The following is a 12,437-nucleotide window of genomic DNA, read 5'->3' on the forward strand; positions in this document are numbered from 1 at the left end:
TGCTTGTTTGTATTTTGTTTATTTGTAAGAGATATCAACAATGATTCAAAGATTATTTTTTTTATATACCATTTATCAGATATTTTTGTGCAAGTGGAGAATCGTAGTGGGCGTGGTTGTGGGCGTGGCTGTGGGCGTGTGAGTGAGTGAGATAGCAAAATAGAAATGTAATTATTTTAAGCATTAACAAAACCCCCCTCCGCCCACCAACAGCTCCAAACCATTTGCATGCACTTCTCGTGTTCCTGTGTAAATTGTAAAAATGTAAGTTTCTCCAGCCCGAAATGGTTTGGAATTTTCAAAAATTTTCCAAAATTTTCCAAAATTTTCCAAAATTTTCCAAAATTTTTCGAATTTTTCAAATTTTCCATTTTCACATCCACGACCTAGCTGCTGCGTTCCTCGGCGATTGGATCAACAAATTGTATTACTACAAATACCATAAGAATAGATAATATACATGGATAGCGATGTGAATGGTTGCGTTCCGGATTTCCTAATCGGAGCAGGCCTTGCACAACGGTTGGTTATCCTCCACGACAAAGGAACTGGTCGTGATGGGTGTTTGGCATTTCTGAAATCACAGATACATATGCATAACCATTATACACTCCTCGATCGATCAGTAGTAGTAGTAGTTATATACCTTGCACGTGAAGCACTCCCGATGCCACTTGGCATCGAGGGCCACGATTGCGTTCTCCGTAATGGGAGCTTTGCATTTGCCGCACCGGGCGGCGAACAAATGCTCGAAATCTGTCCGGCAGTAGGGACGTCCATCATGCTCGTAGAAGGAGGAGCCCGCCAGTTGCTGCTTGCAGGGTCCGCTGCACAGGAAACATTCCTCGTGCCACGTCTCACCCATGGCCTTGATGGTGCGCTAGGAATATAAGATAGATGTATATTAGCATGGGAAAATACAATGAAATACTAAATATGAGTAGTATCCTATAATTCAGCTTAAAATCCATACAACAAGTAATGCAAGAAATGAGTTAATTAACTAAGTATAAGTATAAGAAATTATAACAGCATACTTTCATGCTGTGAGAAGAATGGGGCAATTGGAATGGCTACGTCCAATAGCAAATAACCAATAGTGCACACAATGTGCATATATACAAATATTTATAATCATAATCAAAGCCAATCAATCGCGCACACACCCACGATGATTTCAGCCCGACCTTGCCCAAAATTCAACAGCAAACGGGGAATAACAAATGCTCTCCAAATAAATTGAGCAAACAAAATACAGCTTCAAAAATATTTAATGAATTCAGAGAGAAAAAAAAAGAGAAATTCTAAGAAAGAAAGAAACTGAAAATGATTTTCGAAACGCTGCACTTAAATATAGAAATTCACGGCTACTTTCTTGCCTTATTCAATCTGAAAGATGTCTAAAAATACAATTGCAAGCACTTCCGTAATTAAATCGTCACTAAGCATATACGAGCTGATATCTAAGTGGTTTTATGGCGCAGCGAATCTAGGTAAATGTTGACAGTATTCATTACAACGATGCTCGTAAAGCCGCGGATTTTATGGCAAACAGACGATACGAACTTATGGATACGAAAAACAAAGATACGGATACGTATTACTCGTATGTGGAAGTACATTAATATTTGCACATTTGGCTTGGGCAAAAATGGAAACAATATTGGTAAGACAAATCAGTTTCGGGCAAGTTTCGAAAAATAGTTTTAGAAAATCGATTTAAAAAGAAATGTATAAATAGTATATAACTTCGTTAAAGCTGTATGCATGTGCACAAAATACCCGAATTAATTACCATTTTAATTTCTCCATCTCAATCTTAATCATACTGATTACTCACCTCCAGGATGGGACGTTGGCAGCCGTGGCAAACGCCCGAGTAGTTCGACACGAAGCAGTCGGCGCAGACGGGCTCACCCTCCTTGATGTTGAAGGTGGCCTCGGTGATGGGGCATTGGCAGTCCTTGCAGACGAAGTGCTCCGGATGCCAGGTCTTGCCCAGAGCGGTAATGATGCGCAGTTGGATGACCTCATTGCACTTGTGACAGATGGACGGCTGCTCCGACTGGGGGAGAAATGGGAGAGAGCAACCGAATGAATGAGCAGCGGCGGATAGAAGTCATTAATTTCGCGCATTTCAAATGAAAATCACGTACTTCAAATATTTCATAATACACCATAATTGTGGGCGAATTTTCTGGGAGCGGGCTAATGGGATTCATCGGAGATTCAGCTCATCCGGCGGGTTCAAAAACCGCAGAGACAGCTGCTGGCGCGAATTTACGTAACCCAATACCAAATGCCAAAGGCTTCGACACAAAGAACCCCCGGCACAAATATCAAAATAAATATATGTATATATACATATATACTACAATAAACGATGAGCATCAGCGTAAAATTATTTACAAAGCAGCGGCAATAATAACAATAACATAGATTATACAATATTGATTTGTCAGATGGGTTGCCACCAAAGTTGTGAAAGATCCAAGTTTTCGATGATTAAATACCAACGGGAAGGGATTGCAAAATATAAATAAATATTATATAATATTAATTATATTTTTAACTCATTAAAAATGTTGAAAAGCCGCTTGTGTTTGCCTTAAAAGGAATGCTGACCCCCAAAGTATGCAGCTTTCTTATAAATACTTTGGAGCAAACACCTTCCCTCTTTTGGCCATGTTTAGCCATTAGCTCTTCGTATGGCCAGCCATTAAATGAACTAGCCCAGCACGTTTGGCCCATTATCACCTGGCTGTAACACCTTCGAATAAATAAGGCTGAACCGCCCAAGAAGTCGGCCCACAAATGGGATGTGTGTTGGCCAAGTTAGGCGATTTGAAACGGATGCCAAACGAGAGAATGCAACGATTGCTTATAAGAATGCAGTAAGAGGTCGCCATAAATAATGGGAATGAAGTGAAATATCCGCGAATGGCAATCCTTCGATGTTTTCATTGCGATTTTATTTACATTTTAGTGTGCGGTAATTTCGAGAAATTTAATTTGCCCAAATTAAACGCACATTTCTTTCGGGTTTGCTCGTTCTTCCATTTTTTTCTTTCTTTGGCTTGTTTCAAGTTGTTCGCCAGATGTAGCAAAAACAAGCATTTCTTTCTGCATTAGACGACGTCTCACTTAGATCATCGCTAGAGTTAGAATTCGAATTAAACAAACACGCACGGGAAAGAGAGGGGCTATTCCGGAAGAAAGAGAGGGGGCTATCGCGGAGGAAAGAGAGAGGGCACTTTTTAGGGGGCCAAGGGCAGCACACACTCTCTCGCACACTTCAAATAAGTTTGCTTGGATAAAGAAAACAATAACAAAAGGCCACACAACCCGAATATAAAAAAGTTGCAAAAAGCCAGGCAACGAAAATTAAGCAAAATGTTTAGCGCTTAATGGGCAGCAAACAAACAAACAAAAATATATGTATATAGTATAAAAAAGTTAGCACTGAATAAATGGGGAATCCGTTTCCTAAATACACACACATTACAATTAGTAAAAATTCGAGAATAAGTTCAATGACCTTTACCACCAGCTTAACCCCGTGTTCTGCAACTATAAATTGAACTAATCAGAAATCGAACTTGCCGCTTAACCCATATAATTGCGAATTCCAAGCGCATTTGGCCCGCCATTTAACCCACTGTCACCCATCTTTTGCTTACTCAGTTTAGCTCGAATTGCAATTTTCACGTTTATTACGTTTACGTTTTTGTTGACGATTTGCATTTCTTATCAGTTAATTGCCGCATTATTGCATGCGATTCCAATATTTTTCCCTTGAAAGCAGCAAAAGCAAAAAAAAACCGCTGCCGATGCAGCAGAACGAAAATAATAAACGTAACAATTACAAAAAAAAAAAAATAAAAAAAATAATAATTGAAACAATACATCAGAGGCTACCGCAACAAGTCGAAAACAATATTCCAGTTCTCTGTTTTTTTATTTTAATTTTTTTGTTGTATGGTGCATATTGTTTATTCATAGGCGATAATTAAAATATTGAATGCATGATTCAAGGCAGGCAGTGAAAATTTACAGGGCTTTCGGTGGGTGGCGTCAAGTGCTCTCGATTGTTGTTATTGTTTGCTCTGCGTCCATCAATCAGAGTTGTCAATCATCGAGGAGGAGCGGGGCATGCGTGCAATGTGTATATAAGGCCTGCTGCCTTGGATCAGATAATTGCTAGCAGACGCCTCCAATGAGCGAAAGATCCCCCACAAAAGAGCCCCACACACTCGAAATATCGTGCGGCACACAGTGCGTATACGTGATGGCCATTATACCATTTAAACTGTGAGTGAAATGCCGAAATGGCTTTGTAATATACGGCAAATTGTATATACGAGTGCGATTATCTGTCGGGAAACTTTTGCGGAAGATCGATGGAGCGGATTATTCAAAGACGAAAAACATTGGAAATTGTACTTTTCGGAAGGCTGCGAATTTATGACAACATCTTTTAAATAAGTTAAGATAAAAGGAAGCTAGCCAATTGCTAGAAAGTTCAATTTATTTCATCATGAACAAAAGCAGCAACTAACACTTAAATATGTTATAAATTACAAAGAGGAAATTGTAAATCCATAGCCATTTAAATAACATAAACAAATAGAAACGATAATTGAAAGTTTTTGGATAAAACATATCTCAAATCAAAGCAATATGCTTATTTATAATAACAAGTGATTTGTTGAAAATCTATAGAAGAAGACCCAGTTTCCATAGAAACCCCAATTCAGCCAATCGAGTTGTTGTGAAATATAAAAGCAAATCGTTTTCATTCATCATTTACAGCAGCTATTTGAAGATCACAACACCGGAGTCAAATGACTTGTGTGCTTAGAAAAGTGCCAAGCCCAAAAGTAAAATTAATTTCCTTGTGTTTTCAGTGTTGGTTAGTCGGGTGAATAAACCAATTTCATATATCACTCGTCGAGACACTGACCAGACCATCACTCCCTCCACGATCCCAATCCCAATCTCCATCCCAATCCCTGTCCCGATCACGATCATTATGGTGATGGTGATGGTGGAACATAACGATGATCGCGTTGATGACTCTTCAAAACCTTCTGGTTAAGCAGGCTTCGCCAAAGTGGCTGATTTATATGGCTCATTTTATTAAGCGGACAACGAATAAATCGCTTTGTAAATTGATGATATTTTGTGTGTAAAAAGCTGGGGATGATATCATCCGAGGCGAGATGTTCTGGGCTTAGCTTAACCTTAGGACGCTAAGTATATATTATAATGTATATGGCAAGCGAGGCCCTTAATCCGCACTTTTGCTATCGCCCACTGATAAAAAACACTATTCGAAACTCAAATATTTTCCAAAACACGACTTGGAACGTCCACTTGGCAAAACACTTGGTAACTCTTGAAAATCACTACTATTTCTAAATTGTTTTTTTTTTCATTTTTTTTTTTCATTTTTAGTATGGTAATTAACATAAAGTCTAATAAGGCAAGGCAAACCATATTCGAGTGTGCGTGAATTTTTATTTTTGTTTGTTTTTGTCTCGCTGCTATTTTTTTTTTATTTTTTTTTTTTTGGTAGCCAAAAGCCAGCTGGATGACAATTTCAGTTGGGTTTAGTTGATTTCGCTGGCAGTTGACACACTCTCAAAATTCCGCTCACACATTTGTGCCATGACTCTTGCACATGGAAAGCCAAAAACTTTCGGGCCGAAAATCGAAAGCGGAAAACTTAGGCGCAACACACACACAGCACACACCGAATGGGTGGCCAACGCGGCGTATGAGCAATCTGCAACCTGTTTGAAAAACGCCCACGCCGGAGATTGGGGATTCGGATTTGAATTGGGATTGGGTTTTGGGCTAGCCAGCTGGGCGACCAGTTGGTTGGAAAGTGATTTGAATTCGAAGCACCCAGCCTCCCACTCTGCCCACTCTTTTCGTTCCCCGAAATGGTTATATTATTTCACTTACCATTTTGTATGCTGTTTTTGCGCTTCTCGGTGATATTTAGACACTAAAAAAAAACGTGAAAAAAAAATTCAGTTGAAATTAGTTTTGAGCTAACTGAACTGAACTGATGCACTGACTAAAACATAAACAAAAATATGAAAAACACAGGATAAGCACAGTCTACTAAAGAGGAGTTTTGCTAATTTCACTTAAAAACATAACCTAACAAATTTATTTGCTTTACTTTTAAGGTTAAAGGTGCAGCAAGTCGTTTATTTACACAACTAAAACACATGTAAAGTTAACTAATGTTTAATTTAATTTAATTAATTTAATATAATTTTATTTAATTTAATAAATTTAATAAATTTAATTTCGTAAACACGAAGCCAATCCCGCCTCCTACCGCCCGATCAGCCTACTACCAGTACTCTCCAAGATACTCGAAAGAGTATTTTTGACCAGAGTATTGCCGGTGATTGAGGAGGCTGGTCTGATCCCTGATCACCAGTTTGGCTTTAGGCGCCGCCACGGGACACCAGAGCAAGGCCACCGAGTAGCGCAATATATCCTGGACGCCTTTGAGAATAAGAAATACTGCCTAGCAGTAATGCTGGACATTAAGCAAGCCTTTGATCGTGTTTGGCACCCCGGTCTCCTCCTAAAGCTCAAAAACGGCCTGCCCCAGCCATATTTCAAGTTCTTAAAATCGTTCCTGGAGGGCAGAAGATTCGCCGTCAGGTGTGGAGAAACGCGCTCAGACGTCAAAGAAGCCCGTGCAGGAGTTCCCCAAGGAAGCGTTCTCGGTCCGCTCCTCTACAACGCGTATACGGCTGACCTGCCGGTGATACCGAGCCAGTACATTATGGCAGCCACTTACGCCGATGATACTGCGTTCCTAACAACAGCAGATACCCCAGCAGAGGCCTCCCAGACTATGCAGGAGCAACTAGATCTACTGAACACGTGGCACACGAGATGGAATATATCGGTAAACAGCGACAAGTCAACCGCTACCACCTTCGCAACTAGACGCGGCACTTGCCCACCAGTTAGTTTCAACGGGTTCCCAATCCCAGAGGTAGCCAATCCAAATTATCTTGGCTTTACACTGGACAGGAGACTTACATGGAGACCACACCTGCTAAAGAAGCGGAAACAGGCGGAGAACCGAGTCCGTGAATTCTACTGGCTGATGGGCAGACAATCTAAGCTACCGACTTCCACTAAGCTCCTTATCTACAAAGCGATCATAAGGCCAATCTGGACGTATGGCATTCAACTGTGGGGCACTGCATCGAAAAGTAACATCAACATTATCCAGACATTCGAAAACAAAACGCTCCGCACAGTCACAAACGCTCACCCTTTCCACGATAATGCCACTATACACGAGGTCCTCAGCTTCCCCTGGGTGAAGGATGAGATTAAGAAAAGCAGCAGGCAGTACATGCAGAGGCTTCAAGACCACCCAAACAACCTGGCACAAGACCTGATGGACACCAGTCAACGCACCAGGAGGCTGCACCGATCACACCCTTTGGACCTCTCTGGGATTAGACACGCAAATTAAATTAAATTATACACATACATTATTATATACTTCATACATACAATATCGACAGTTATTGTATAGTTTCGCAACAATTTATGTAATCAATTAATTCTCTACCGTTAAGTTTAGTCATCAAATTTAATGATTGTCCGCGAAGGACAGTTTTAAATTAATATATCCAAAAAAAAAAAAAAAAAAATAAAAGCAACATAAGTAGTTATGAAATAAAAATCGGCATGCTTCAATTTAAAGGGTGCTTCTGAGTTTTTTTTTATTTTTTTTGTAAAACATATTTTTCTGAAACTGCTCGATCGCGCCTCGTTCAATCAAAACAAAGTAACCCTCATAGCAAAAGCTGTCAATAAAAGTCAAGTTTGAAATACATAAAGCAAACGACTTCGAACAATTTAAGTAATTGTAGCAAATATTAATACGTTTCCCCTCAATTTTTGCGAACATATTTTTTTTTGTTTCTTTCTTTCTTAGTATACCGTGCAAATTTCAGTTGAAAACCGGGATAGAAAGGGCAGTGTCGACAACAAAAACACGCGAAACGTTGGCAGAGCGCGAAAATAAAAGTCGAAAAACACCGCGACTCGTATTTGGTGACTATATAGTGTGGTTATATATCGAAGTGGATCGGATCGAAGCGAACCGAACCGGCGAACGTCGGCCAAGAAACTGAAACTGAAACTGAACCGCCGACCGTCGGCGTGCGTGGCAGCGCAGCAGCAGAGGAGCGGCAGCGGAGCGACTGAGGAGCGGCAGAGGAGGAGCATGGAATTGGATATGAATATGACGGGGCCGGTGCAGCTGCTGCCGACGCTGCCGGCGTCCTCGACGCGTCAGTTGGTGCGCAGGCGCACTGGTCACGCTGCGGAGAGTCCGAGTATCCAGCGGTGCAGGAGCACCATTACCGCCCACGCACCCGCAACCCAATCCGCATCCACCGGCAAGCGGAGCCGGCTCTCGCCTCCCAGTTCCGGAAACATAGCGGTGGTGCGACCAGGTAACAATGACAATCGAGTGCGGCAGGATCGAAAGAATCCACGGGAGTCAGCTGTGAGACCACCGCGGCAAGTTCTCTCCGCCAGGGTATGTATCCTAATATCCTTATCATCCTGGAAGGCATTCATTATATTAACTATACATACATGTACATACATAATCCTAAGATTAAAAGTAATTCTTCAACTAACTTATAGTATAAGGTCATATCTGATAGTCCTTGAAAAATAGATAAAGGCAGTTAAATAAAATAATAAATAAATAAATTATAAATTAACACTAAGATATTATTTAGCTAATTTAAATATTTCCCTAATGCCAGGTTCTTGCTCACTCCAATCCTTATATGGTTAAGCAGCCGCCCAAGGAGCGGCGATCTGGGACCCAGCGAGGGCGTAACCAGCAGCACCCCACTGTGGCCACCTCCAGATCAGCCTTCGATGGTCCTCCAGCGCCGCGTAGAGCTGCTCCACTGCCGCCTGCCAGCCAGATGCGTCCATCTCTGCGATCGGTCCGCGCCAAGGTCGACTCGCACCTGTGTCCCCACCTCTCCAACCGCCAACGTTCGGCCCCCAAGCAACCTCAGCCTGCCCAGCCGAGCTCCCAACGAACTTGCCAGTCCACGAAGGGCAAATCCTTGGCGGCGGCGCACCAGCAGTTGGAGCTGATGCTATCGAGGATTGAGCGCGTCACCGATTATCAGCCACCGCCGCCGCCGCCTGCCACGCAATTCAAGCGAAGGGGCAGTGGCGTCAAGGTCGCCAAGGGCTTTAGCCGCCAGATGGCGCACCCACCTCCAGTGCCAGCTGGAACGCCAATGCTGAGCGCCCGTAAAAACAAGAACAGCGCCATGAGAACAGATGGCGGTGGCGGTTCTGAATGGGAGGAGGATCGGAATGGGGATGGAGAAGGCGATGGGGATGGAGAAGGGGATCACATCGACAATGCCATACCGCTCGTCCAGAATCCGCAGTGTCTGCCGCCGGCGAAGCGGGATGCACTGATGAAGCTCCTGCAGCGGACCGAGCAGCACGACAAGGGCATCGTGGATATGATGGGCACCACCGGAGACTCCCGGGACGCCATGCTCATGCTGCTCCAGATTATGTGAGTATGCATAACAACATTTGAGCATTAAAAACCCTTCATTATTGGAAACTTTTAGTAACTATTCCATTTCTGCAACTCTACATTAGAGTATATTAAAAATTTATAACCCTCGTATTAGTAATATTGTAGGGAAGTTTTCGAAATTACCCTTTTCAGTTACGGTTGTAAAATTGATTCGGTTATTTCGGTTGAAACGGTATAATGGTTACGGTTTCGCTTGGCTACCCAGGTGGCAGCAATATTTGAAAATAATAATCAAATAATGTTCCTCCAGATGCTGTAGGTGCCCCAAACAGCTGAGGTACTGAGTATAGCATCTAGAAATATTTAAAAACTTTGTAGCTGTCGCAAATACTGCACAATTGGGAAGGTAGAGATATTTAACCGATATGTAAAGTATGATAAGCTTAACATTTCAATTTCTTTATTATTTAACATAGTCGTATTTTAGAATTCTTTAAATACTGAGGTTTCCTTACAGATTTTTTTTATAAAAAATTTAAATATTTTTAATCCTTATTTTTAAGCAATACTGCCTTTGATTAGCGTTGCTATTTGACTTACCTTCACTGTTGACGAGGTGGCGACGTTTGGGGCGCTGCGACTGCGCCGCGGCAGAGGCAATGGCAGCGCCAGAATGATGTCATCGCCGGTCGTCAGCTGAAAGAGAGTGTGGGGGAGAGTGCGAAAGAGATGGGAGAGAGGGGGAGTTTGTGGGGAACGGCGAGAGTGGGAGAGTGGGAGTCAGCTGGCAATGCTCCTCCGCTGACGCCATCTGCTCTGTCGGCGCCGCTGTCGATGCTCTGCCCGCGTGGAGTTACTCATAAACACACTAACACTACTACAACACCTTAGCCGGCGTCTAAATCAACAAAACCAACAACAAAAGCAAAAACAACAGCTAAAGAAGAACTAAAACAGGAGCAATAAGAACAACAACAACAAGGGCCACCAGGTTGTTTTGGCATTTGTTTTGATTTCTTTTGTTGTTGTAGTTTAAGACCTCTCTCTTTCTCACTCTCTTTTCTGTTGACCCTTTTTGTGGGCTTAAACTTACTCGACAGTCCTGGTACCCTGTATTTAATTTAAAAGTTAAAAGAAAGGTATTAAAATCAAACATACTATGATATTTTAAACGAAATTTGAATTTGATTTAACTCAACGTGTCTTTTTATATAAAAGTAAAATGTTTAACTTATATGGACAATTTGTTGATTCTAATTTGATGATTTTCGCGTACTTTTATTATTCACTTATCAATTTTATTGCACTCCCAACCGCGCCATAAAGTAAAAATTGGCAATGGCATAATGAGCAATAATATATCGTGAAATAATTAAAAAGAATTAATGACAAAGACTTCCAACTGTGAAGATGTTATGACTGGGCAATCAAAGCAATAAAGCATTAATGCTCAATTATCCATTAACAATGTCTTTATATACTTTGCTTGTGTGTAAATTTAAAAAAAAAATTATTACAATACGTGTGCTAAAACTAATTTCGAGTAAACTCTGCTAATTGTTTTCATGATTGCGAGAATATACATATATATGCATCTATAAGGCGCACTTTTAATGTGAAATTTAACGGGTTTTATCTGCTAGATAGGCTCAATCGTAGATATCTAACTGTTAAGATAGTCAAATCGGTGACTAATGGCCAATTCAGGTTCAGGGTCGCTCGTCTCCCGCTGATTTTTTGGATTACTGGCTGGATGGCTTTATATGGTTCTGGTTTTTGGGTCATTACTGGCTCCGCTAATGTCTCATGTTGTGTCTCGCGCTTTTGTTACTTTTTTATTGTCTTTTCGGTGTGAAAATTTAGCAGCTTTTTTTGTTGTATATTTTTGCAGGTTGCTCTTTTGCTGATATGAAGAACGAACGTAATCAAATACTACGATCGCCGGTCGCTAATCGACAACTGTTTGCAGTTTGAATTTGCGTTATATGGGCGTATATAAACATATATGTACATATATATGTTTATATATATATGTACAGTGTGCACATACCGAGTACTGTACTATATTTACCTAACCAAAATTCGGCAATCTTGCGATTTCGGTTAATGGAGGAGCTCTATAAATAATGATGGCATTTTGCTCACACCTGAAAATCATATAACCGTTTAGTTGATTGTTTAGTATGATCCAAAAATCACTACTTGCCGTTCCAATGAGTGTTTTATATTTATATGTTTAATATATTTATTATTTATATTTACCTAACCAAAGTTCAGCAATCATGCCATTTAAAAATATGTATGTACTAATATATATCCTATAGATGTGAAACCGTGTTTTCATAGTTCGTATATCCTTCATTCCGATATGTACTTGGGTATAATGGGTATATTGTGGCTATATTTACCTATCGGCAATCGTCCGTATAAATTGTGATGGGCTCTTTACCACCCGAAAACCTTTTAACCTTTCGATAAATCCTATTCTCTAGATCTGAAACCCCCTTTTCGTAGTTCTCATGACTTTATTTCGTCATTTTCTCCACTCTGGACTTTTGTTTTTTGCTGCTGCTGATGCGCTTTATTTGTTTGATCAATAAATTTGGCTTTGCCATTTAGCGAACGCCTAGCTCCATCTCTTTCTGCCGGAGGGTTGCCTCATCGGGCGGTGTTTATTAATTAGTTCTTCAACGGTTTTTGGCTTCTCCATTTCCAAGTTTGATTGTGTCATATTATTTACGTGCGCTATCACTGCGATTGAAATGGGTGGGGGTTACCCAAAAAACAGGGGAGGGGGTGTGGTGAAGGATGGGTTGTTGTGGTGCCACAACCCTAACCCCAGTGACCCAGG

General features: G+C 41.1%; 2 protein-coding genes across 3 annotated transcripts in view; one reads left to right on the top strand and one right to left on the bottom strand.

Annotated features, from left to right (window-relative positions):
• On the bottom strand, positions 1–8,087 carry LOC6617983 (transforming growth factor beta-1-induced transcript 1 protein). The gene is made up of 5 exons (XM_032725824.1): positions 7,996–8,087; positions 5,971–6,013; positions 1,841–2,065; positions 647–880; positions 1–574 (listed from the first exon to the last, which is right to left on the bottom strand). Exons 2-5 carry the CDS (start codon positions 5,971–5,973, stop codon positions 497–499), a joined length of 540 nt encoding a protein of 179 aa, XP_032581715.1. The 5' UTR covers positions 5,974–6,013; positions 7,996–8,087; the 3' UTR covers positions 1–496.
• LOC6617984 overlaps positions 8,077–12,437 on the top strand; it is a 5,886-nt gene continuing 1,525 nt past the window's right edge. The window contains exons 1-3 of one of the 2 annotated variants that reach the window (XM_032725816.1): positions 8,077–8,599; positions 8,835–9,619; positions 11,478–11,853. In XM_032725816.1, coding sequence (XP_032581707.1) covers positions 8,282–8,599; positions 8,835–9,619; positions 11,478–11,493 — 1,119 coding nt within the window. In that variant the 5' untranslated portion in view covers positions 8,077–8,281 and the 3' untranslated portion in view covers positions 11,494–11,853. Of the gene's footprint in view, positions 8,600–8,834; positions 9,620–11,477; positions 11,854–12,437 lie in introns of those variants that run through there. The other variant, XM_002042256.2, reaches the window with a different exon arrangement.

The sequence above is a fragment of the Drosophila sechellia genome, chromosome X (genome assembly GCF_004382195.2).
Source record: "Drosophila sechellia strain sech25 chromosome X, ASM438219v1, whole genome shotgun sequence".
NCBI classification, from domain to species: domain Eukaryota; kingdom Metazoa; phylum Arthropoda; class Insecta; order Diptera; family Drosophilidae; genus Drosophila; species Drosophila sechellia.